Source organism: Leptodactylus fuscus, chromosome 2, assembly GCF_031893055.1.
Source record: "Leptodactylus fuscus isolate aLepFus1 chromosome 2, aLepFus1.hap2, whole genome shotgun sequence".
Lineage (NCBI taxonomy): Eukaryota > Metazoa > Chordata > Amphibia > Anura > Leptodactylidae > Leptodactylus > Leptodactylus fuscus.
The window spans coordinates 205,569,843-205,597,635 of NC_134266.1; the positions used below are offsets into that span (position 1 = coordinate 205,569,843).

The following is a 27,793-nucleotide window of genomic DNA, read 5'->3' on the forward strand; positions in this document are numbered from 1 at the left end:
ACTTTCATGTGTTAGTAGCAAAAAATGACTGTGATAGACATGGAGTTACAATCTTGTTTTTCTGCTTGGGGTTGGAAGTCACTAAAGCATAGAATTAAGCCGATTGCTGGGCTGAAGCACAAGTCATTTGTACTAGCATGCAATAATTAACATAAGCAGCTGGCATCCAACAGAGAACAATTCCAGCTCCATAGGAGATGAAGTGTGATGGGACAAGGGTTATTAAGTATCATTACTGCTTTTTGTCTGTAAACCTGTATCTGCATACGTTCAAGGAAAATGGATTAATTATCTTTAATAATCTTTTCTTCTAACTGAACGTTCACAAAATAAGTCATTTTTTACAGCACTGTAAAAGTTCAGCTAACAATATGCTAAAATGGAGTTTTCAGTCCTATAGCAACCAGCCCTGGGTATGCAATATTTGTCAGTATTCACATATTGTATAAAGCTGAACTTCTGCAATAAAACAGGGACACCCTGGAAAACATGCTATGCATACTAATTATTATTATCATAATTTATTTTAGAGCAGCATTAATTCCATGGTGCTGTACATTTGAGGGTTAATATATAAACCACTGAATACACAGAACAAGAACAATATGAAAAAGGGTCATATCACATTAGTAAGGTACGCTTAGTGTGTATGCCCAAAAAGCTTCCACTTCAGGGGGTGTTCACACTACCGTCGGTGTCCGACAGCTAGTGTCCGCTGCAAATGTCCATTCAAAATCTTGTGCGGACATTAGCAGCGGACACTAGCTGTGTCCGTGACATTTTGCATTCATTTAAATGGACATCGGGTGCGTTCTTTTACAGTCCGTGTCTGTCCTTTAACTGTCCGTTCCTAAAGATGTCCGACTTTTCAAGCGGATAGCAAAAACCTACATGTCGGGTTTTGCTGTCCGCTTGAAAAGTCGGACATTTTTGGGAACGGACAGTGAAGGACAGACACGGATTGTAAAAGAACGCACCTGATGTCCATTTTAAGAGGACCTTTCATCAGATCGGGCACATGCAGTTCTATATACTGCTGGAAAGCCAACAGTGACCTGAATTCAGCGCACTATCGGCTTTCCCAATCTGTGCCCCGGGTAAAGCGCTATCGGTCCCGGTACCATAGCGCTTTACAGTCAGAAGGGCGTTCCTGACAGTCTGTCAGGTACGTCCTTCTCCACAGCAACGCCTATCACGCTGTAGAGTGTGAGCGGGGAGGAACACCCCCTCCCTCTGCTCACAGTGCTCATCCATAGAGGAGTATTATCAGGAGGGGAGGGGGCGTTCCTGCCCACTCACACTGCACAGCGCGATAGGCGCTGCTGTGGAGAAGGATGTACCTGACTGACTGTCAGGAACGCCCTTCTGACTGTAAAGCGCTATGGTCCCGGGACCGATAGCACTTTACCCAGAGCACAGATTGGGAAAGCCGATAGTGCGCTGAATTCAAATGAATGGGCCTAGTCCGCCGCGGATTCCGCCTGAAGAAAGGGCAGCTCACTTCTATTTGCCGCTAGCGGAAAAAAGAATGGTAGCAGTCTACGTAGACCACCATTGTGAGGGGGCGAATTATGACATGGATTACGCACCATAATCCGTCCCCTCTGTGCCCATGTGAACTAGCCCTAAGGGAAGGCAGATGAATCATGGGAAATGTGTGTCCACAGATTCACTGCATGTAAATAACAGTGATACAAGCAGCAGCAAGTAAAATAAAGCTAAGCAAAGGGTGCACAAGGGAACAGTGAGGATTTAGCACTGATGTAGATGTATTTGCAGATAATTTTTGGAAGATGGATAGCCCCCTTTACTGTAACTGGCCTGTTCAATAACAGGAACCATTGCTATGGTTTGCCTTATCTACCATAGCAATTTTTTCTTAGTTCTAGAAGATCCCCTTTAAAATGTTGGCTGCGATTCTAACAGGACTTACACTAAAATTTATAAGAACATTTAAAAACACTGTTTTCACCTTTATTTTTATGGAGGAAGACAAGTATTTTACAGTTTCGTACAAGTGTGATTTTGCATGGTAATGCAATGCGCAAACATGGCGAAATTGCAGCAACTGACAGTGAAAGAGAGACAGATGAGGTTTTCAAGACCCTATCTACATATGCATGGTGCAAATCTCTGTAACATGCTCATTATGCTGTGGAAATGGACTTTATTATGGATTATGCCTTAGGTAAAATCAATATCAATTCCGCCACTGAAAAAGTCAACTTTGTGTGGAATAAGTCTAACTGGAAAACCAAACGACTTCATTTATTACAGGGTAATATCTCTGACAGCAATCCTTTTACCCTTCTAACTGGCAATATATGGATACAGAATGTCATATTCATGGATTATACTGGCAAAACACACTGTAATAAAAGCAGAGCTGTGCGTTTCAGCATTACACAAAATACAGATATTTTTTGGTAAATATAAAAGAAATGAAAAATGATACTTACATTGAGAGCAACAAGGACAATAGCACTTTTAGTCAGTTTATCTGAGGATCCTTTACAAGCTTCAAAGCCCTCTTCAGAAAGATGCCTGTTACAAAGAAAAAAAAATGACTAAGTCATCTTTAAGAAAAAAAGTCTATGAAAGAAAAAAATAATAAAAAATTCAGCAGCTACAATGACGCAGGACTTCGGCTTTGGCATGGGTCTGCGACATGAATGTTCTGTCTTACGTAATGGTAACATATTGTAGGGCCTGGTCCTCTCCAATCAGCCCAGACAGACCCAAAAAGATGATAAGCCATTTGGGCTACTAAGAGACTCGACCAATCCCTGTAATAATGTGTCCTTACACAGGGACGCATATATAGGTGATGGATGCACTTAAAGAGATGGATTTTATTTTGTTTTGTTGGCATTATCTTGATAGCCACATATCAAACAAGTACAAATTACTCAATTTCTACAAATATTGCTTATGCAGCTTTGATCGGGTTAGGTCTTTGGAAATGGACCGCTGCAGTGTAAGACTTGCTTTAAGAAAGCCATAGCTTCACTGCTGGGCGTTCCAAGATCTACTGTTCTCAGAAGAATTGCAGTGGGTCAGTCAATGAGAAGAACAATTACAATGTGTAAGCCTTGAGTTCTTTAAAGAATCTTAAATTAAGCTGAAATACAAAGCTGATTCTCAGGTAAAACTAACATGGCAAAAAAAGAAATAAGGAACTGTGAATGACTCCCTTTGGAAGGTGTTACTTGGTTACTTAAAGAAGACCCTTCATGTCCTCTTGAATTTGCAGTTTTATATACTGGTAGAAAGCAGTCAGCGCCCTGTTGGCTTTTGCAGTATGTGCCCCGGTTGTGGAGATATCAGTGTTAGTTTTGGCATTGCTATCACCCCACTGTTAGAAGGGCATTCCTCATAGCTCAGCGTAATCGCTCGGCTGCAAGGAATGCCCCCTCATGACAGTACTGTAACATAGCCTTTTACTGTTAGAGGAGGCGTTCCTTGCAATAATGTTGAGCTGTGAGGAACACAATCCCCCGTCCCTATAGACAAGCACTGTTGGGGGTGGGGGGGGGGGAGTGGAGACATTCCTTAAAGCCCTGAGATGACACTGAGCTATGAGGAACACCCTTCTAACAGTGGGGAGAGAGGCCTGTAGAAGAGGCATGTGTAGTAGTAAACAATCTCTCATTAAGATGTACACCACACAATAGTAGCCTCTGAGAGACTTTTTATAGGACAGCAGCAAGAGCATTTTTATGCCCCTGTTGGGGTAAAACACTGTGTCTAACCAGACCACACCTGTAATCACTTATCTGCCTGAGACTGGGTGCAATTTTTTTCTCAATGAGTGAATGTAAGGTGTGCATATATTATATTTTCAATTATGCACGTGCAGATATATTTCTAAATGCATCTACATTTGATATATATATATATATATATATATATATATATATTTATTTATTTATTTTATTTTTACACATACGCTCCTTTAAATTTGCTTTAAAGTGTTGGTTTTTGGTTTGTTTTTTTTTTCACATACACTTATTTAAATTTGCTTTAAAGCGACTCTCTAGGCTTGCATTAGCTTTACATGAAGCAGTTACCAGATAACCTCTCTCTCACTGCTAGTTTATTAGTATCTACTTTATAATCACCCTGCTATTGCTGCAATAGAAATCCTGACATCCTGGTGAGCTTGTGATAGACTTGTGTTTATATACAACAGCCAATCTGAAAAGTAAAGAGAAAGAAAGTGGCGGGCTTAGCTACATATTGTACATATGTATGAAGCAGCACAACAATGAAAGTCTGGTTTCAGAACACAAGCTACAGAATACACAATCCTATTACACAGAACAAAACGTACCAACAACTGTCAACACCTAGTAATGAAAAACGCCACACCTCACTAGAACCCATCATCAAAGGCCCTCAAACGTATCATTATATCTTTCACATAAACTGGAAAAAATCAAATAAAAAGACCACAATAAACCTAACTTTGGTTTTAAGGTGTAATAAAATCCTGGAATGAGCTGCAATTCAATTGTCCCAAACCTAAATGACAGTATACAGCCATTCTTTTAAAATGGGACTATTACAATGTTCGGTCTAAAGAAGTGAAACCTTTCTTATCTCAGCTAAAGAAAAAGAAGAGAGTTCAAAGAACAATTCTCAGCATCAATCTGTGACCAGGCGACCTTTCAGTAAGGCTTCATGCACACAAGTGGAGCTGTTTTCAGGACTGTGGAGTTGGTAGGCCAAACCACCATCTGCAACTGCTTTATTGTATCACAGTCCAACTCTGTCAACTATAGTCAGACAGAAGAAAAGCTCCTCTAATACATTAAAAATCCAGAGATTGAATTCCAATGAAGGCAAATATGCAACAAAGTATATACCTAACTAATTATACAATACTAATAATTGTACAATATAATAAAACATCACTTGAAAATGTATTTTGAAGTCAGAGTGTTTTTTTGTTTGTTTTTTTGCAAGATGTTTATCCCATATACTTGAATATAGACTAGATGCATATTTTCTGTATGGTTTCTATAACCAGAACACTGATCTGTAAAAGCTACAGATGTGTTTCTGGTGCCATGGAGATCAATGGGTCTGTATACTATCAATAATATGATAGTACCGGTAATTATGTATCCGTAATTGCAGATATCATACAGAAAACAATGAAAGTTTTGTGCACAAGACCTTAAAGGGGTATTCACATCTCAACGATCCTATATATACTGGTAGCTTGTGTAAATTGAAGACTTTTCCTAAATACATTACATTAGAAATGCTGCTTTGTTTTCCTGCTATGTGAACTTATTGCTCCCATTGTTTACTACAGCGTTACCATAACCATGGACACTCACTGCTCTGCAGAACAATCAGTTCAGCTAATTGCAGTTTGCTGATAAAGCCCTGTCTGTTATCTCTCTATGTAAACACACAGATAACACTCAGCCCCTTCTCTACAAGCAAGTGCACATTATCTGATTTGAATAAGTATTGTGATACTTCATAGAGTCCCAAGAAATCTGGGAGGGAGAGGGATACAGAAAGTGAAAAGAAGAGACATCAGGAAAACAGTGAGATGGGAAAATCCCTTTAAAGGGGCTCTATCATTGGGAAAAGTCATTTTTAGATAAACACATCCCTGCATAGCCTTTAGAAAGACTATTCCACACCTACCTTTTGTATGTAAATCGCCTCAGTGGTTTTTAAATTAGCCCATTTTTATTCATATGCTAATCAGCCTCTCGGTGCACCCCGGAAGTCTCATTGTGCACCCTCTGCCATTCTTTCCTATGTATGTGTACAACACAGGCTGCTGCTGACCTCCTGCTTCCTGTTTGCACAGAAAGATAGAAGAGAATAGCAAAGATGAGTGCTGCTGGGAACTTCCTGTGCTGGCTGGAAGCTAATTAGCATATGAATAAAAATGGGCTCATTCAAAAACCATTGAGACAATTTACATACAAAAGTTAGGTGTGGAATAGCCTTTCTAAAGGCTATGCAAGTATGTGCTTAGCTAAAAATGACTTTTCCCAATGATAGAGCCCCTTTAATCTGCATGTATCTCAGGGAGGATAAAAAACACTTTATGCAACAATACTGGCAGAATTCTCGAATTGGGTGAACTGTAAAAGAATTGCATCTAGTAGGGGGTAACTTTTGGTGACATGTCAGTCCAATTTCTAGTGCTGCATGTGTTATCACTGAAACAAAATAGTATTTTGCTACAAACAATCCTTTAATACTAATCTCTACAGATTTCGAGCACAGTTTATTTTTTCTCTTATTTCTAGCCCCCACCATTTCTGAGCAATCTGTGCTGTTAGTTTTGGTGCACAATATGCTTATGAATGTAAATAGCATCACGCCATATGATTTTACCTTCACACTTTATATGTGCAAACAATTGTACTTTCCATTACAATATTGTCATAAACCAAAGTGTAAATTATCTGTGAAATAAGGTCTATTATTAAAGGGATAGTCACATCTCCCCAGCAGCCACTTAAAAATATTTAGCAAAGATTCATAACAGTATAAACAGCTCCAGAACTACCGTAAACGCCCTGTAGCTGTCCATACACCTCAGTAGAGTTTTAGATATCAAGCAGGGAGTTACTGCATATCCCAAGAGAACCCAGTCACCCTCTCTAAGAAACAGATAGGATTCTGCAGAGAGAACTGAACAAGTGCAGCTAACACTGCTGAATCAGAATAAAAGAGAAACATCACGAGAGTGGTACACTTCTGCAAAAAATGTATTTAGTCAGGAATAGTAATATTTTAATGATGAAGGTCATAAGAAACATAATTTATTCATATGGGAATACCCCTTTAATTGGGGGATACTCCTCTGTTCCATCCTGCGCAGACACGTCAGATGTTGGTTACCACCGACATATTTGCAGTGACACCACCAGTAACCAACAATTGACCACTGCTGAAGCCAGTGACAGACTACAGCGATTACCTGCACCATGTCACTTAGGTCTGGCCACAGTCTGCACAAGATGGGATGAGGGACCCAACACTGGAACAGAGGATATGAAGGTTGGAATCTCATATTACCCACAAAGGATAGGAAATATAAAAAGAAAAACTGTATACTTCCTTCCGTCGCATAAATACACTCCTGGATTTGGCTTAAAAAAAATAAAAAACTGTTAAATCCGCAACCAATATAGATGTTTCACATCATAGCTGTCCAATGTGTATTGTTACGGCCTGGTCATCAAGGGGTTAAAACGTAAAATGAAAATATGCCATGAAAAGCAGGAAAACAACAGATTCATAAAATGTGCGGAAAGACGTGTAATGTTTGCTGGTTACATTTTCATTAGCACATTAACACTTTAAATACTACTCCGTGAAGAACAGAAAGCGTTTAACACCTAAGAAGCAGACAGATGCTTTACAGCTAATACTGTTAATTGGTCACAAATACATCTCCAGCATATGCAAAAAAACTATCGCAACATGCTGTCTCACAGCCCAACCAGAAGAAATTACACACAGTACCTTGTCAATCTATCGTCACTACATATTAACATCACATAGATAGCAGAATTCACTACCAAACCCTAGAGAGAGCCGGTAAAACAAGATGAGACTCTGTTTTGCTGAGGACTTTCTTTTTTACTTAAAATGGAAAGTAATAAAATAGAGAGACAGAACACAGAAAAATAAGTAACATGGACGGTTATGAACAAGTACAAAAACAACGGAACAACAAATGTCACATGCTGTAAAAGGTTACTTTATGAGTTGGAACACAAAAGAAGAGGTTTCTAAAATTTTACACCTTTAACCCCTTCCTGGACCACTTCGTAAATTTGCAGCATTGCTGCTAACAGGTTAGCGCATTAACATGGCGCTGGTCGGGAAATGGTCAGGCGCCATCAGCAACAAGTGTCAGCTGAATCCTACAAGCTGCTGTCTGAGAAAGGAGATAACTCAGATCAAAGGCAGCCAGGCAGTTACAGTCTACAATGGGCGCCATGACACTATAACGACAGCCAGCGGCCTGATCAATTTCCCCCGGTCTGCCATTGTTAACCCAGACTGAATGTGCATATATAGATAGATAGATAGATAGATAGATAGATAGATAGATAGATAGATAGATAGATAGAATCAGAAGTTGGCACAGTCTAACCCTAGACAAAAGAAAAAACAATATTTATGCCACATGGTCAGAAATGCAGAAATGCAGTTTTTTAGGTTATATTGCCTCTATTAAAAAAGAAAATCAATTGTGATCAGAAAGACACGAGTGTACAGAAAAAGAACTTTAAAAAAAAACAAAAAAAACTAAGCATCCTAGAGGCAAAAAACTGTCGGCGCTCAAGGGTATGATAGTTTGGGATCCTTTAGCTCTCAGGATAGCCATCACTCAACATGGTGGATTTGATTCAGAATTTTCCACAACCAAGTTTATTCTTCTCAACACAGAGTAAAGCACTGTACACAGTATTAAGTATCCTTGCAAGGAATCCTCGGTTATCTGGCCACTATCTCAGTGCCCCTCACTTCAAGAACCTGCCAAGTATCTTTAAAAAAATACAACATTTTCATATTGTATATGGTTCTGGCTTACAAAGGCCTTGGCAAAACCATCTCCAGACAGGGAACATAGTAGAAAGAAGAACCACTTAGAGCTTATTCATGCAACCATGTTCCATCTGTGAAAATGGATCAAACTTTATATCCTGAAACTCAGCACACAAGAGCACACTTGAATGCACTATAAAGACACTTCGAACTCAGGCAAACAGCTTTATAATGGTATATTATGTTTTATTTGGGTCTGTGATCAGACTGACAAGGAGGTGCCACCATACAAATCCAACAGGAAAAAAATAATAAATCGTGAGGTGTTCCATTGGTGTCTGTAAGTACACAGTTAACTGTACAAACAGAGCAAACAGTAGTACATGTGCAACAGCATACAGCAGCTGTACATTGTGGATCACACCTGAAAAAAACTGAAATATAAAATAATTCAGTGACGAAAAGGGAGTCTTTCACCAGAACACAACATATCAATCCAGCCCAGCACATAAATAGGTAGGAGTCACCTGAGAGACACAGTCCTTTCCCGATGTGAACCAGAGCCTCTATTGCTGAGACATCGCGGTTTATTTCAATATGGTGACATTGCTCCAAAGCGGTAAGAATCAGCACCCTCATGGCTCCAAAGAGCTCATATGCATATTGACTAAGCTATCTATCTGCAGGGCTGGGTTGATGTACTGGGTTCTGATGACAGACTCCCTTTAACTGCTAATCTTTCATATATTAAACTGCTTACGCACAAATCATAAAAGTTGTAAATGTAAAATCCTCTAAATAATGTATTGATATAGAAAAGTCTACCAATACACCTATATCCACTCTATTGGCATATGAGAAGAAAAAAAATCCTCGTTCCTTTTTGTAAAATAAACAGCGCAGTATACTCTTCTATGTGATATATATTAACTATACGTGTGATTCCGAATTCCTGGCCTGTGTTGTCTGTCTGGAAGGGCTGGTGCTGGGAGAACAGAGGTTTGCATGTACGCCCCTGTATGCACCTGCACCGTGCCTAGGAGAGAAAGCTAAAAAAACAACTGGAGCTTTCTAATCAGTTCCCCCGTGTCCCTGAAGCCCACAAGTGAGAGACTGAAGAGGAGAGCGGCCCCTGAGAACGCTTGTTTACTTGAACCAGCAAAAATACAGATTTCCCTTCTTCCCTAATGAAGGGCCTAGACTTGTTACATGCCAAATCCAATTACTTATCTCTGAACTAAAAATACAGCAACATGATGTTGGCTTTAAAAAGCTGACAAGCTAATGGCATATTTTTATCTAATTAACCGAGCAGGTAATAACCTTCCTGGTCAACAGCAGCTAATGTGCGGCAGGATTAGACGCCTGCTGTCTGTACAGCCAAGGTTTCGGAGAATACAGCAAGCTAGTCTGTTAGAAAGCAGACTGGAAATGATAGATGTCTCAGACGGAACATTAATGGCCACCCCATTATCTGCAAAGACTGATGAAGAGAAATATGGCCCCCGCGAGATAGATAGTAAATACTAATAGTCCCACAGAAGATTGGGCGGGATGGAACATACAATGGATTATCTTCTTAATGGACATTCGTCATCTAAAAGAACATAAATTACTACGGTATTAATGTCGTAAAAGAACGGCGACAAGAAGCAAACACTTTAATCCGGCATCTGACTGCGCAGATGTTCACAACTACCAGATGCGGTTATTTAGCACCCTACAAGATCTAGCGGCAAACAGAGTAGGAAAATAGTTCTCATATACAGCACCATGTGATGTTAGAATGTGTGCCTTGGTCGTTCTAGACGTTCTCTACATACTCAACCTTATATACTGAAGGGTGCGGCCGGAGGGTGTCCAGATAATAACCAACAGCGATTGCGTAAATGTACTCTGCTCAGCGCCAACGCCAGCCCACAGACGAAGTCACGGGCAGACGCTAGCATAGTATAGTTGAGAAATTAACAATCTTCTTCTATTTAATGTGCACGACCACCTTGTTGTGCCAGAAAATGTTTTATCCAAGGAATAGAACATTATATATCCTATATTTAAAGGGGTATTCCATGTATATAATCACATCTATATTTGTAGCTAATGAAAAGTTAAACATTTTTGCAATTATAAGTGGTTAAAAATTCTGCCGAGTTTCAAAGATGTTCTCTAACTTTCTTAGTGGTGACAGTCTTTTATCTTGATCGAATGCCAATGGATACGACCACTAATGCAGAAACTTTCTATGGTCTGGGACTTTTCAGAAATCCAGTTATGATTTCCTTAAGCAGGGTCAGCAGACAGGGACACTACATGTATGAGAAGATATTCCGGCCACAATAAGGAAATCATGGTGGATTTTCTGACCTTAGAAAGGTCCTACATTCATGGTCGTAACCAATGGCAACTGATCAAGACAGACTGACTACAAGATATTTAGAGAAAATCTTTAAAACTCTGCAACATGTTTAATTACTTATATTTGCAAAAATGTTTAACTTAATTATCTACAAATTTAAAAATAGTTATGTAGATGGGAATACCCCTTTAAAGGGAGTCTGTCAGCAGCAAAATTGTCACAGGAATGACAATACTTTGTAGGGCTGCATGTACACTTCCCAAATATGTGTTTGTTATTCAGAATTACAACTCCATTGTCAAGAAAGTATCTTTTATTCATATGCAAATTTAGTAAAAAGGTCAGTCACTATATATTTCCTCCAATCATTTATATTAGTGCGACCAATAAAGCGTGCACTGCTTGATTGAAGGATCTGGATTTATGAGTCCTTACATGGACACTAACCACCGCCTCTATCAGACTAACGCCAAATGACCACAACCCCTCTTCCAAATCATCACCCCTATAAACTCAGTTTTATTATTCTCATCTCAGTCATTAATTTGGAAATGGCTGAAGAAGGATCCCTTGTGCTTTGAGATGTAATTTTTATGGTTAGTCAATAAAGATATCATACTTGCAACACAAAAATATCAAATATTGCATGATAATAATATAATGGCTGAAATATATTATTTTCCTTGGACTTCACTCTGTGCTGTAGAGCACCGATCCAAACTGGCACCCACCTCAAAACCCCCTCCCCAAGAAGAGCCGGGTGACAGGGGTGATAATCTGCAGCTAAGAGTGAAGTCCAGGAGGATAAGAAACAACCCAAAAACTCTTTTGACTTACTTTGTAAAGAAATAAAACAGCTATTTTCTTGATAACGGAGCTGCAATGCTGAATAACAATGTCATAATTGGAAAGTGTGTAGACTAGGGTTTACGCACTACAAGGTTCCGTCGTTACTTTGATTACAATTTTCCTGCTGACAAATTCGCTTTAACCTACATCAACCCACAGAAACCTAGAGGTAAAGTTTTTTTGTTTTTTCTTTAACTGATTTAAAGGGATTCTACCATTAAAATCTTTTTTTTTTTTTTTTTTTTTTTTTTGTGGATAAGACTTCGGAATAGCCTTTAGAAAGGTTATTCGTCTCTTACCTTTAGACTTGGTCTTCGCTGCGCCGTTCCTTAGAAATACTGGTTTTTACCGATATGCAAATGAGTTCTCTGGCAGCGATGGGGGCGGGCCCCAGCGCTCAAACAGCGATGAGGACGTCCCCACCGCTGCCAGAGAATTGTCTCCAGCGCCACCTCCTTCTTTGTCCGCAGCATCATCTTCAATGTCTTTTTCCGGCACAGGCTCGTAAATTCTAGGCGTCAGGTCTTAAGCAGAGCAGACCGCGCAGGTCACAGGAAAATGGCCACTAACAATACTGTACAAGCGGCCATTTTCCTGTGACCTGTGCACCTGCACAGTCTGCTCTGCTAGAAGTTACAAGCCTGCGCCGGAAGACATTGAAGATGACGCTGCGGACGAAGAAGGTAAAAACCGGTATTTCTAAGGAACGGTGCAGCGGAGACCACGTCTAAAGGCAAAGACGAATATCCTTTCTAAAGGCTATTCCGACGTCTTATGCACAAAAAAAAAAAAAAAAAAAAAAAAGTTTTAATGGTAGAATCCCTTTAAAGTATACTCTGAGCAGTATTTATTCCATTCCTATTAAGTCCAATTGATAAAAAGGCATTCAGTTATGACTGTACAAAGAGAAATACTTTCCGAGACCAATTTACCCGCCAGGGTGATCTGACATAATGAATGACAGCTTTCCTCCTATTTCTGACATCAACAGAAGTTATAGCTAAAACTTTCATTATTAGCATTATTAGATCTGAGGCAATGGGACGCGTTGGTATTATGATTTAACATTTATCCGTCACTGGCAACCACAGGAGCCCATAAGATTAAGCAGTCCCCAGCTACTGGCCACTTTAATAAACCCTGCATTAGCAATCCTGTATTTAGATATCCATAAAAATCTGACTTTCCAAGAAGTTATGATAGACATAAAATAGAATCTGGAGAAAGAACGGAAGAAGGAGGAAAAAAAAAACCCTTTAGATGACCACTCCGCCTGTGGAGCAAGACTCAATTAACTTCCCGAAATAAAAGTTTTACTTGCTTCACAGGTTTCTCAAAATTTAACAGAGCCAATAAAAGTTTCATACATTATTTAAAAGAACCTGCGAGAGCGAGCACTTAGTGCTACATCCAATCAATCAGCAAACGCCGCCGCCGCCATATACAGCCTATTCACACATAAGCACATTTTTACTCCATTTTCCTGTTTTATCCATATGTGAAATACCTCCGGCCTGGAAAGACTTAACCAACCTTTCTATTAGTCAATATCAAATTTCTCCATCTAATGGGTAAAACATTTTTTTCTTGAATAAATCATTGAACGTTCAGAGGAGTTACATAACCGGTAATAACGTTTAATACATATGAATGATTCATGAAATTACCCACATCTGGTGAGATTAGATTTTTTTTTTCAGGCGCACTACAGATAGACTTTATGCAAGTATCAGGGGAAATAAGAGGACTTAATTCACTGCATTACCCAAAATATCACCTTTACATATTTAAATAAGGTTGACAAAAACAAGGCGAATGGAAAACCTGCAGCTTAGCGCTCGATAAACAGCGTCGCCGCACGTCATTCATCACACCGCCTACTTCAAGGGAGCCGGCTTTACTAACAAAGTCCTTGGTAAAGTATTACAAATAATATCCCAGCTTTGGAGAGCTCAGGAGAAAATAGGTTTCTACTTTAGTCATTTACGTAGAGTAAGACAAGATTACAATAGCAAGCTATTTATTTGTGCGCTGCCATCTACTACCCATACAGTTTACCTCTCTTAAAGGGGCTCTATCATTGGGAAAAGTCATTGTTAACTAATCACATCCTTGCATAGGATTTAGAAAGGCTATTCAACACCTACCTTTAGTATGTAAATTGCCTCAGTGGTTTCTGAATAAGGCCGTTTTTATTCATATGCTAATGAGCTTCCAGCCTGCACAGGAAGTTCCCAGCAGCACTCGCCTCTGCTATTATCTCCTATGTGTGTGTGCAAACAGGAAGTTAAGTCATCAGCAGTAGCCTGTGCTGTATACACCCATAGGAAACAATAGCAAAGAGGTGCACGATGCATTGTACACCCAGTCTAATCAGCATATGTATAAAAACGGACTTATTCAAAAACCACTGAGGCAATTTACATACTAAAGGTAGGTGTGAAATAGCCTATGCAAGGATGTGATTAGTTAAAAATGACTTTTCCCAATGATAGAGCCCCTTTAAAGCCACAGTTCTGAAAAGTTCTCCTTCGTTAGACCACAGTTAAACCTAAAAATAATTCATCCCTTTAATCTCGGAAATGGTGACTTTAAAGTGAATACCTGCCACTGAATACGAATAGTTCTATTGCACTGTGAAAATTCTTAAAGGGGCAGTACATAGTAAATATAGTGGTTTCTAGGGCACTGTACTAACTTTCCATAGAAGCAGCATAGGTTTAATTTTAGAAATAACATCTACTATAAACTATGCCAGTTATAAGTTCCACTACTGAAAAATCTCATATGTGCCTGGCAAGCAGAGTGAGACACAGGCATTGTACTGTCCCAGCCTCCAATAGAGTACTAAGTACGCACCTTGCTCTGCTTGTTACCTTACAGAACTGAACCTACAATTCTGGTTCAGTGTAGGGAAAAGACTTGTTTAAGGGGTGGTGAGGACGACTACGGACAGGTCAGAAAAGGAAAAACATAGTGCATCAGTAAGCAAAAGAGTAACCATAGAGCACCATAACAATAGTAGCTGTTACAAAACAGTATTACTGAAAGAGCAATAAAAAATAAAAATAAAGAAAATGCAGTGGCCCAGAAGCTACAATATTTATTTTAAAATGTGATGTGGGAGGTGGTAGACTCCCTTTAATAAAACCATAAAGAAGGCAGAGTTACATTTTTTTTTTTCCTTTAGGGGGGTTCTAAGTTCCCTGTATGGACATGCTGATTAAATAACCTCTCGCAGAAGGCACGTGTCATCAGTCATCTGGGTGCACTCATCATTGTGGAGGTACAATGGATCAACACAACTATGTATCTATCCTTGCGGACCATGTTCACCCCTACATACAAATTGTTTTTCCTCAGGATGATGGAGTCTACCAGCAGGACAATGCGATGTGTGATGAAGCTCGCTGTGTACATGCGTGGTTCCAGGAGAACCAGGATGAGATTACCGTACTCCCTTGGCCAGAAAATTCCCCGGACTTGAACCCAATCGAGAATTTGTGGGACCACCTCGATCAGGTTGTTCGTGCCATGGATGCTCAACTGTGTAACCTAGCACAGCTGGACACAGCACTGGAGTCGGCATGGCTCAACATCCCAGTGATCATCATCACAACATCCCCTCTCATCCTGCATGTCTGGCAGTGGTCCGCTCTGCGAAAGGTGGTTATTCTGGATTTTGACAGGTGGTCACATTAATGTGACTAGACTGTGTGTGTGTTTAGGAAATTGTAGATAAAACTTATAAAGAGCGTATCCTCTCCCCCAGTACATTACAGTGATAAACAACAGACCATTGTCACGTTTGTAGATTTGGAGAAAAACAACTTTGAAGTTTTTTCTGCAAAAGCAGCAGTTGGTGCACTGGGGGCGGGCCTTCAGCTACCTGGAGCACTGCTCTTACCAATCGGATCCCTTCTACCACTTTCCTAACATGTGTAGTCCTGTAGAAGATGCTAAGGCGAAGTGGACTACAAGTGAAGTAATATACAGGCATTGGTAGAAATACTAACTATACTATCTAGATAAGGAGAACACATCACATTTATTATTGTATGGCAGCATCAAAAAGTTGCACACCTTGGATTTGTGACTTTTTAAAGACTAAATGTAATCCCAGATTTTGGTCGCAGGTGGTATTTTTACCAGATATTGTGGCTCCAACTGATTTATGATCATTTACGCTACTTTCCAGGCCCAACTTCAACACCATCTATGAAATTGAGTACATTTCAGTGCAGGTGCCTGGCCCAGCAGAGGATGAGCCTAATTTATGAGGAGACGTGCATCTCCTCCACTGGTAATGGACGGGTAAAGACCACCACGGACATCAGGGCCAGGGTAACTTTATGGTCACTATCCTGCTGGAACCTCCAACCCAGTCTCAAAATTACAGCAGAACTGTCAAGAACTGACTGGTATTTGCAGCCATAAAACCATCTCTCTTTCCTTCACTCTTGACCAATTTCCACCCCCTCCTGCTAAAAAGCATTGCCACAACATGATGCCACCACCATGCTCCCCCGTGCCGGAATAGACAGCGTCGGACACTGGAATCTAGAGATAGAAGAGTATGATTTTTTCATTACATGTCACATTACTAGGATTTCTGAAATACCTGGACAACCCCTTTAACACCTATTCTGTAGATAGAGGATTAATTAATTTAATTGGACAACCCCTTTAAGTCATTTACCCTCTCGGACAGTGCAAGCATAATAAATGTGCACTTGTCCTATTGCATATTCCCCTCTGGGTTTACGTCATCTTATAGAAGAACGAAGATCAGCCTGTCGGTCAGAAGCAATTAAGACTCCCTTCTTTTAATGATATAATCGGTCTTCAGTTTTAGTTAAAGAAAACTTGTACTCTCTTCCAAATTTATGTTTTTATATTATATTATAATGGGTAGCAGCCGTCTTGGATTCAAACCACAAATAATGGTGTGAGATATACGAGCACAGTAATTACTATATCCAGTATTTTCATTATAAATAACTTCCTAAATATGCTGAGGGTACAGTAAAAGCGTCAAAATACATTAATCTGAAGATTTTCTGGATGTTGATTTAGATCGGTACAAAGAATAAAATACTGCACTTTGCTGTAAATGTGCTTGTAATACAATGCAGTGGTGCAAAAGGTGATCGATTCGAAATGAGGGAGCGGTCCTCATATACATACAAATGAATCCCTGTCAATCTATGCAAAGATTTGCAACATGCTGCCAGCAGATGGAGGTTCCCAAAGCATTACATTTACCATGTTTAGTAATGCAAGAAGAGCTCTGACCACAAGAGGTCACTGTTGGCATATTTTACAGAGAAAGAATAGGAGAAAATGGGTTTTATTACCAACAGTCACTGTCATTCTGTTCTTCACAAAAACAGTCTCGTCTACACATAAAAACACACTATACATTATAGATTATATACAAGTACAGAAAATATGGACACATTCAGAGCCATTAACAATTTTCATGTTTCTTCTATACTATTTATCCAGTTCAGGAACAGACACATTGTTGGATTTTTTTAATGCGGTTTTGGAGGGCTATTAAATTTTTTCCTGTGGGTTATTCAAATAATATTTGCGTATTTTTTGGCGATAAATACAGTTTTATTTTTGTGTTGGCTTTATTTTTACATGTTTTTTCTTCATTTTAATATCCGAGAAAAATTAGGGAAAACAGGTTTGTCCATCACATTATTATTATTGTAGTGTCACTGGTGGGCGGGGCTAAAACCTGTTTTAGGTTAGGTTAAAGCTCCACGCAGTGGGCCGCAGCAAAAAAAAAGCGCTGCAGGAGAAACCAGGCAGCAATCACAGTTTTTCCTACAGCGCTTTTCGCAGAAAGCTGGCAAGTCCGCAGAGTAAACCTGCTTCCATTATACATATAGGGAAATCACTGCTATTTCCATAGGTATATAATTGACATGCTGCACTTTCACGGCAACAGTTTTGGGAATCGCAGGGTCTCCGTTGTGAATATTTTATGTGGATGGGATACGCCAGCTTACTACATCATTCTGTAGAACTAATCTGTTCAGAAGTTCATATAGTTCCCAGACAGAAGTGGAGGCACATCATGGCGGCTCCCATTAGTTGTGTGTACAGTACTCATTGAGCGTTCTGTATACAGCAATAGTGAAGACAGGGATGGTATAATAACAGTCACACTCCTGCTCCTTTAAAAAGGCTATTCAGGCACCGTAAATGTTATATTAACATATTTAAATAAAAGCATTAAAACATATATGCTAATCGTACCTGAACGTGCACCATGGGCGGGGATGCACGATGCTACGTCATCTTCAGGCACGCCTGCCTCTTCTGTCTTCTTTTAGTTACTCCCTCTGGTTCCGTGTCTTCTTCCGTCTTCTTGTCTTCAATTCCTTCCCTCCGAAGCACTACTGCGCAGGCTCACTTGCCAGTCCCCGTAGAACTACACGAGCGTACTGCACGCTCGCAAACTGCCATTAAGTAAAATGGCGAGTGAGCCTGCGCAGTACCGCTCCGGAGGGAAGCGCTACTACGCAGGCGCGAGATTTGAAGACCTCAAGCTGGAAGTAGACCAATAGGAAGCTGGCAGAAGAGACGGGACCAGAGGGCGTCGCTCCAAGAAAACGGAAGAGGCAGGTGTGCCCGAAGATGACGCGGCATCGTGCATCCACCCCGGTGCACATTCGGTAAGATTTGCATATATGTTTTTTGTGCTTTTATTTAAAAACGGGACCGGGGGTTAATATAACATTTACAGTGCCTGAATAGCCTTTTTAAAGGCTATTCACGCATATGTGGGGCTCTATTAGCATAATTTGCTGATAGAGCCCCTTTAATCCCAGAGATATGGGTAAAAAGACCTGCGTTATACGAACATGCCATTGAACTCAATGGCTAACTACATTTTACACGTGTAAAATGTACAGAATACACGGAGCGTAAACTCCGTGTGAAGGGGCCCTAAATAAGGGTGCATTCACACTGAGTATACGCTCAGCTCATTTTGAACATAAAACACATTCAGAATGAGCGCATACAAAGCAGATCCCATTCATTTCTATGGCAGCCGGCATACGTGCTCTCCCCATTGAAATCAATGGGAGGCTTTTTTTCCCTATTGCATTCAATGTGATACACGCGTATCACATTGAAAGCAATAGGGGAAAAAAGCAGCAATGCAGCAATAGGGGAAAAAGCATGTATGACTTTGTGTCCGTGTTCTTTTCCCAGTTCTAGCACATTCTGATTCTTTACAGCTTCCCAGTGCACCATATAGAGTAGGGCTGGGCAACATATTGTAAAACAGCAAAATCCGAAAATTATCTCTCTCACTTGATCAATGTGAACTTGTCAACATTGGTTATTTTGATTATTTTGCATCCATGTCATCCTGACTAAGGATATGTCACTACTCACTACCTGTACACTATAAAATCAGGATCCCTGATATCTTAATAACTAAAACCAGAATTCAGTAACATGGCCTGGCATATAAATAGGGGGCTTCACATGTATAAAAAAAAAAAAGTGTCCTAAATTAATTGTTTACATTAATTGAATATTTTATCTTGATTACAATTAACATTTTCATTTAGGTCATAATCCCCCAGCCCTAATACAGAGTAATATATTGTGCCATTAAGAAGTACAATAAGACTTTTATAAAAAGTCTTCATACAGCTCAGCAGAAAAAGAAAACTGTTTCTTGAAAGGCAGGGGGAGAAAAGAAAAAAAAAAGCTGCGGTGATGAAGTTCCAAGTTGCACACGGCTTACCTATGGCCATTGCTCTCATTAGCAGAACCTTGAAGACGCTCTTTGGCATTCCCTAACAATTACTTTAAATTCCTGCAAGAGGAGAGTAATAAGCCCAAGACTGTTGGCTAAACGTTCTTCTACCTTTAAGCCTACATGCTCCATCTCTTGTACTCTACGAGTGGCACACAGGGTAACTTGGAATATAAAAGCCAGGTTTCATGTGTCTGTCGCTGGACTGTGCGCCTGAGGCACTGACTGAATATCACTCAGAGGGCACATATATAAGTAATATACAGAGCTGCAGTAACCAGTATATGCCATTTACCACACCAGTACTTTGCAGTCAGTAACTATAGGAAAATCTCCAACACAGTAGTGAACGCTGTTCAGTGAAAGTGCTGGTGTGTGTCGGCATTTTCACAATTTCAGGTATAGATTTAGGGTGTCAAACATTTCTACCCATAAAAAATATTTTGAATAAACTGACTACTAAGTGTTACCAGTCGCATGTAACGGTCGTATTACCAGAGCATGTCACTATTCACACAGGGCTGTATGTGCAAGGACAGATACAGTTAACAAGGGAATTCCTGGGTGCCAATATATTCATACCCCAACTCACAGTCCTAGGAAACATGGTCCAAGAATTATGGGAACATGGGGAACACATGTATGTACAAAAAAGATTTGTCAGGAGAGATAACTAAGGGGGCGTTCACATTTGCACCCGTATCCGCCCACAGAGTCTCCATCCTAATCCTCAGAGAAACTGCATAGGGGACGGCTTGCCGGTGTTCAGTTTTAAAACACACTCACCCAAAGAGCAACCTCTTCACAGGGAAACCTTTTTTTTTTTTTTTTTTTTTTTTTTGGGGGGGGGGGGGGGGGTTACGGACACAAAGTCAGACATGCAGGACTTTGTGTCCGTGCAAAACAAAAAACGATTTCTCATGGAGAGGCTGCACCAGTTTGCTTTAACAAAAAAAAAAAAAAAAAAAAAAAAAAACATTCAAATGAATGGGTTTTAATCCTGACCGCCAAAAAGTCCTCCCCTATCCAGTTCCCCCGGGAAATAGGACGGAGACCCAGTGGGCAGACACGGGCGCAAGTGTGAACGTCCTCTGAATGAGTTTTAAAACTGACCGCCGGGAAGCCGTCCCTTATGCAGTTTCTCCGTGGATTAGGACAGAGACCCAGCGGGCTGACATGGGCGCAAGTGTGAACGCCTCCTAACTGTTGGGCTGAGAATAAAGAGGTATCAAAAACTGAGCTCTGACCCCTATAATATATATTTGTAAGTAAACTATTATATAACGGTACTGGAAACCTTCATGAACAGAAGCAAAAACAAAAACCTTTGACTCCAGATCGATAACTGAGGAGGGACCCAGACTCCAAGCATCAAAGTTATTTAGGATGCTAGGAGCAGGACTGTTCAGTCATACTGTACAGGAACTCCTATCATCATAGGTCAGTCACGACCGAATACGCCAGTGTGAAGTCAGTCTCACATATTACCAGGTCATTATTGACTTAGCTCCTATGGGTTATAGTCTGCAGGTTTCTATGTTCAGGGGGCAATAAGCAATACATTTTTATCATCTATACTACAGTACCTACCGTATATACTCGAGTATAAGCCGAGTGTTTCAATACAGTTTTTGTGCTGAAAAAGCACCCCTCGACTCGAGTCAAACAACAATTTTATTTTTTTTTATTTTTTTTTATTTTTTTTTTTTGGGGGGGGGGGGGTCTATGACCAGCCACAATAGTAAGGTATAGAATATAAAAAAATAAAATAAATAAAAGTTCTAAATCAGTCCTTTCCCTAGAATACATATAAAAGTAGAAAATGACTGTCAAACACATACACATTAGGTATCAGTGTGTCTGAAAGTGCCCGGTCTACTGAATATAGGGTGTCTGCAGTGCTCCTCTTCCGTTGGGAAGGGGTTAATAGGAGCACTACAGATACCCTATATTCAGCCAGACTGAATTCCAAGTGGGGGAAGAAAAACCAAGTCCTCAAGCTCAGGGAAGTGGCAGACAGACAACCAAAACACCCTTTCCAAGCACCTGCTGGACTGAAAAACTCCAACCATTTTAATTTTTGAAATTTACCAGTAGCTGCTGCATTCCCCTCCCCCCCCCCCACCCCTTCGGCTTATACTCGAGTTTTCCCAGTTTTTGTGGTAAAATTAAGGGCCTCGGCTTATATTCGGGTCAGCTTATACTCGAGTATATACGGTAAGTTGCGGTCACTATAAAGTTTCATGGTTAACCAAGTTTAGTTCAGCGAAAGTGGCCTAAGTACAATGGCTGATGCTACAACATGCTCGTATCCTCAATGCACACTAGTAACTCTGGACCTGTGGTACACATCACACACAGGAACAATAAATACAAGCAAGAATGTAACCCCCTGAACTGTCTGCTGATGTGTTCACTGACCGAGTGCCATTCACATGCTAGAATAAAAAAATTTAAAAAAAAATTACCAACAAAAACTTTCTAACACAACCAGAGAAATAACCCAGTGGTGGCTTACATTTCCATTAGTCAGAAATGATAGTTTCATTAGCAGGCAGCGAGGACCTGCTAGGGGTCATTTCTGCTGGATTATCTGTGCTTACGGGCCTAGGAAGATGCTAATAACAGCATGGAGAAGACAGACTTCCTAATACATTTTTGATTAAAGACAATGCACAACAGCACTGCAAAGAAACGCATTCACTTTAATAAGAAGCCACAGGATGTCACCCTTGTAACACGCTACATCTGGAACAATTCCTCCCTGAAACCAAGGGAATATGATTTTATAAAACTCCAGTCTCCAAGGTGTTTCAAAAACTTGGTGCCTAAGTTTTAATGAGATGGACTATGCTTCGTGGTTACAAATTTAACTTGGAGTTCACCTGTGTAATATTATTGAAGTACAGAGACGTCTTCATGACTTTGAGCTTTATCTACAAATTGAAGCTAACAAAAGAAGCCTTTATCAGAGAGAAAGTCACACTTCACACGCTGTATTCCACTAAGCAAGCCTTCTGCATGATTTCCAGCTGTGCCAAGCCTATTGTGCTCCGAATACGTGGACACACACATACATACCCCTATTTACTAAGAAGAAGAATATCCTTTGCATGTGCACAGATATTCCGGGGCTTATTAGCATCTTCGAATAGGGCTGTAGGTTATCTGTAGCAGAATATGTAAATTGTGAGTATTACAAATCATTAAAAATTACTTATATAATCAGATAAGCATATATCCAGAGAACGTAGAATGGGGAGATCAAGAAAAACCATCACACAGACACGGAAGACACGTGCAGAGCTTTTGTTGCTTTCTTGGTGCCATGTTTTGGTTTTTTTTAAGAGCCAAAACCAAGAATAGATACAGCTGGAACGGGAAGTATAATTCTTTATATTTCAATTCCTTTTGAAACCCCTGGGTTTGGCTCAATAAAACCACAGAAAAAGCTGTACCAAAAAGGAACAAAAATTCAATGAGGGGATTGTATCATTACATCTATACCAGTTTTCTGACCTAGTTGGGTGATAATGTAACATGCCTTTCTTGTACCAAGGATACAACACATCTACCATACCGCACCTCGCTCACCTCTTTCCGTGAATGAAGGCAGGGTAGATGACATATATAACTCATGGAAATTTTCCCATTCGGACTAGCCTTCCGCAAATCAGGCCCTTTTAGAAGACTGACATATGAAACGCCAATCTTAATAAATCTGCCCCATTGTGTGTCTTCAGTCAAAGGGAATCCAGAGAACATAAGCAACTCACTGATGAAAGGGATCAGAGGCAGTGACAATATTATGCTGCAACTAATATACCGTATATACTCGAGTATAAGCCAACCCAAATATAAGCCGAGGCCCCTAATTTTACCACAAAAAACTGGGAAAATGTATTGACTAGAGTATAAGCCGAGGGGAGAAATGTAGCAGCTACTGGAAAATTTCAAAAATTAAAATGGTCGGAGTTTTGGGTGCAGTAGTTGCTGGGTGCTGGGAAAGGGGAGGGGGTGTTTTGGTTGACTGTCTGCCCCTTCCCTGAGCTTGAGGACTGGGTTTTTTTTTTTTTTCCCCACTTGGAATTCAGCCTGGCTGAATATAGGGTATCTGCAGTGCTCCTATTAACCCCTTCCGACAGAATAGGAGCACTGCAGATACCCTATATTCAGTAGACTGGGCACTTTCAGACACAGGGATACCTAATGTGTTTGTGTTTCTCAGTAATTTTCAACTTTTATATGTATTCTAGGGAAATGAAGTGATTTAGAACTTTTATTTACTTTATTTTTTTTATTATATTTTTTTAAAGCTTCTTTTTTTTCACTATTTTATGGGAGATTATATACACATTACTATTGTGGCTGGTCATCGACCTTCCCCTTCCCAATTTTTTTTTTTTTTTTTTTGCTTGACTCGAGTATAAGCCGAGGGGGATTTTTTCAGCATAAAAAAAAACTGTGCTGAAAAGTTCGGCTTATACTCGAGTATATACGGTATTCAAATGTATAACTTGCTTCTCAGCTTGGACAGGCTATAACAGGAGACAACCATGTCCTTCATCATCTAAAAGGAAATAAACGCATATCTATAGGGAGTAAAAGACATAAACTGGATGACTTATCAATGGAAGAACATCGTCACTTGGTCAGATGGATCCAGATTCCTGTTGTACCACGTGGATGGTAGGGTAGGCATTTAGCACAAGCAGAATAAACCCTTCCTGTCTGGAGCCAACAGTTCAAGCTGGTGGAGATAGATAAAGGTGTTTGCCGGAATATTTTGTTGGGAACCCTCAGGTTCTCGGAAGGTCAAACAAGGTCCAACATGCTAGCATTAATAGCATACAATAGCATTTTGGATTGTCAAATCTGCAGCATATGTATTCTTATGCACCAATGTCATGGATCTTCTCCATGGATTTCACATTCTGCAATGCACAGGATGAAATTCCCTGAAAATCTGTTGAACACCCTAAAGAAAAGACTAGTCTTATCCTGAAACCAGTTGGTTATATACATATCTGTAGAGTCTGTGGAGCTAAAGTCGGGATTTTGGGTTCAGCTGGAATAAAAGTTACCAACTGACTTCTAAATAAAATTAATTCTCTGTTAATTTTCGCTATTGTGTGTGTGGGGGGGTGTAATATAAATTATTACTAGAGATGAGCGAGTAGTACTTGATCGAACACCTTCCCTGCATAGTTATTGGTGTACTCGGTCGAATACCACGCGGTAAACGCAGTAAAAACTCGATGCCCCTCCCACCTTCCCTGGCACTTTTTAACACCTATAACTATGCAGGGGAGGTATTCGATCGAATACTACTCGCTCTCCTCTAATTATTACCCTATCTAAATTCCTTTTTATTATAAAATAGGCTGTAACATTCTCTATAGCAACTCTCTAACTGTGCTGTTACTTAGGAAAAGTCCATACACAGTTATATTGTAGGTATGTAGAACTGATGCATTTACCAAAGGAGGCATGGACACTTTAAAGGGCTGTATCATCTGTTTTATACCATCTAGAAATGGCTTTGATACTGTAAGAAAGATGAGATTCTCAGCTTTCATATGATACTAAGCAGTATCTAACAATCTGAAATATCACTAGTTAAAAACAGTCAGTAATTTCAACATAATATGCAGAAGTTCCTTCATGCTGCAAATAAAATCACATTCCCAACTGTGTTTTTAACTAGAGATATCTCAGATTCTGTTATAGCTAGTTCCTACATCTTGGCATCATCAGCTTTTATAGGCCCCGTTCACATAAGGCAAGAGGGGGTAGATTTTGGCGCGGAATCCACATCATAATCCGCCCCTTGACAATGGTGGTCTATGTAGACTGCTAGCGCTCTTTTTTTTCCACTAGCGGAAAAAATAAACGAGCTGCCCTTTCTTCAGGTGGATTCCGCGGCTGAATCAGCCACGGCATCCGCCTCGCGATAGCTCCCTCCGGACTAGGCCCATTCATTTGGGCCTAATCCGGAGCGGAAAGCAGCGAAGGAATATGCACATGCGGATTTGCGTGTGAACTAGCCCTTATGATACCATAACTATTTTAACTATATAGCCTGTTTTCCATTAAAAGGAAGTTCAATAGATTAATAAAGTATATTACAAAACTGTTCATCACAAACCAACGACACAAAAGCAAAAAAATATATATACTCGTGTGTATATATATATATATATATATATATATATATATATATATATATATATATATATATATATATATACACACACACACACACACACACACACACACACACATACACACACGAGTATAAGCCGACCCGAACATAAGCCAAGGCCCCTAATTTTACCACAAAAAACTGGGAAAACTTATTGACTCGAGTATAAGCCGAGGGGAGGGGGGGGGGGGGAGGGGAATGCAGCAGCTAGTGGAAAATTTCGAAAATTAAAATGGTCAGAGTTTTTGGGTGCAGTAGTTGCTGGGTGATGGGAAAGGGGAGGGGGTGTTTTGGTTGTCTGTCTGCCCCTTCCCTGAGCTTGAGGACTGAGGTTTTTTCCCCCCACTTGGAATTCAGTCTGGCTGAATATAGGGTATCTGCAGTGCTCTTATTAACCCCTTCCCGACGTAACAGGAGCACTGCAGATACTCTATATTCAGTAGACTGGGCACTGTCAGACACAGGGATACCTAATGTGTTTGTGTTTCACAGTTAGACAGTCATTTTCTACTTTTATATGTATCCTAGGGAAAGGAGTGATTTAGAACTTTTACTTTATTTTTTTAAAAGCTTTTTTTTTTTTTTTTTTTTTCACTATTTTATGGGAGATTCTATACATTACTATTGCGGCTGTTCATAAACCCCCCTCCCAAAAAAAAATTTATTTTTTTTTATTTTTTTTTTAAGCCGAGGGGGGAAATGTAGCAGCTACTGGAAAATTTCAAAAATTAAAATGGTCGGAGTTTTGGGTGCAGTAGTTGCTGGGTGATGGGGAAGGGGAGGGGTGTTTTGGTTGACTGTCTGCCCCTTCCCTGAGCTTGAGGACTGGGTTTGTTTTTTTTTCCCCACTTGGAATTCAGCCTGGCTGAATATAGGGTATCTGCAGTGCTCCTATTAACCCCTTCCGACAGAATAGGAGCACTGCAGATACCCTATATTCAGTAGACCGGGCACTTTCAGACACAGGGATACCTAATGTGTTTGTGTTTCTCAGTAATTTTCAACTTTTATATGTATTCTAGGGAAAGGAGTGATTTAGAACTTTTATTTACTTTATTTTTTTTATTATATTTTTTTAAAGCTTCTTTTTTTTTCACTATTTTATGGGAGATTATATACATTACTATTGTGGCTGGTCATCGACCTTCCCCTTCCCAAATTTTATTTTTTATTTTATTTTTATTTTTATTTTTTTTTGCTCGACTCGAGGATAAGCCGAGGGGGGCTTTTTCAGCATAAAAACTGTGCTGAAAAATTAAGCTTATACTCGGGTATATACGGTAAATGAAATGGGAGTTCCACTACGTATTTTCTATTCTTTTCTACAGTTACCAATATTGTATAAACAGATATATCGCTTGTAGCATTTTTACTTTTAATTCAATCACTAGTTTTTCCCTGAATTAGAGGAGCTTTACTTCTTTCTGACCATGGCTATCCGTCACTTATGAGTTGGAGTCTGGCCGTGAGAAAAAATAGAGGAGTAATAGCAAGAACATTATAAAAGATACCACAGCATGAATTGGATTTTATCACAGCAGGATCTACAAAGACCCCATTAGATCGAATAACAGGTTTCCATATTAAAGGGGAAGTTTGGTAAAGAATTGGCTTTTTTAGAGATACAGGAGTAAGACACACCATGATGTGTTATGTCTTATCTTCTTTGCCTCAAAATAGAAATAAATAAATAAACTACCAAACTGCACAGCACCATCATCCATCTGCTATTGAGAATGTGAAGTCTCAAAAGTGAAACATTTATCTGGAGAACGACGCACTTATATTTGGCATAATGGCTAAATGGCCAGAATAAAAGACACTAGTACAATCTCCGGTAATAGTCATGGCAACAGAAGTCACTGTGACTTTCAGACTGCCATGACCAACAGCAAATGTGTGAAGTGGCCATCTAAGTCTTTGTTCACGTTGGCATTGTGGCTTCTATATAAAACACATAATCATAATAGCAGAACCTGTAATATATATGCTGTGAAGAAAGTAATGCTACACCGCCCGGCACAGGTAATCTACACTGGCAGTAATAATA

The 27,793-nt window shown here is 39.8% G+C and overlaps 1 protein-coding gene across 1 annotated transcript in view; it reads right to left on the reverse strand.

The window, feature by feature from the left end:
- TDRD3 (tudor domain containing 3) overlaps window positions 1-27,793 on the reverse strand; it is a 224,731-nt gene that overhangs the window by 151,331 nt on the left and 45,607 nt on the right. Inside the window, exon 2 of the mRNA XM_075265433.1 lies at window positions 2,460-2,544. Coding sequence (XP_075121534.1) covers window positions 2,460-2,544 — 85 coding nt within the window. The remainder of the gene's footprint in view (window positions 1-2,459; window positions 2,545-27,793) is intronic.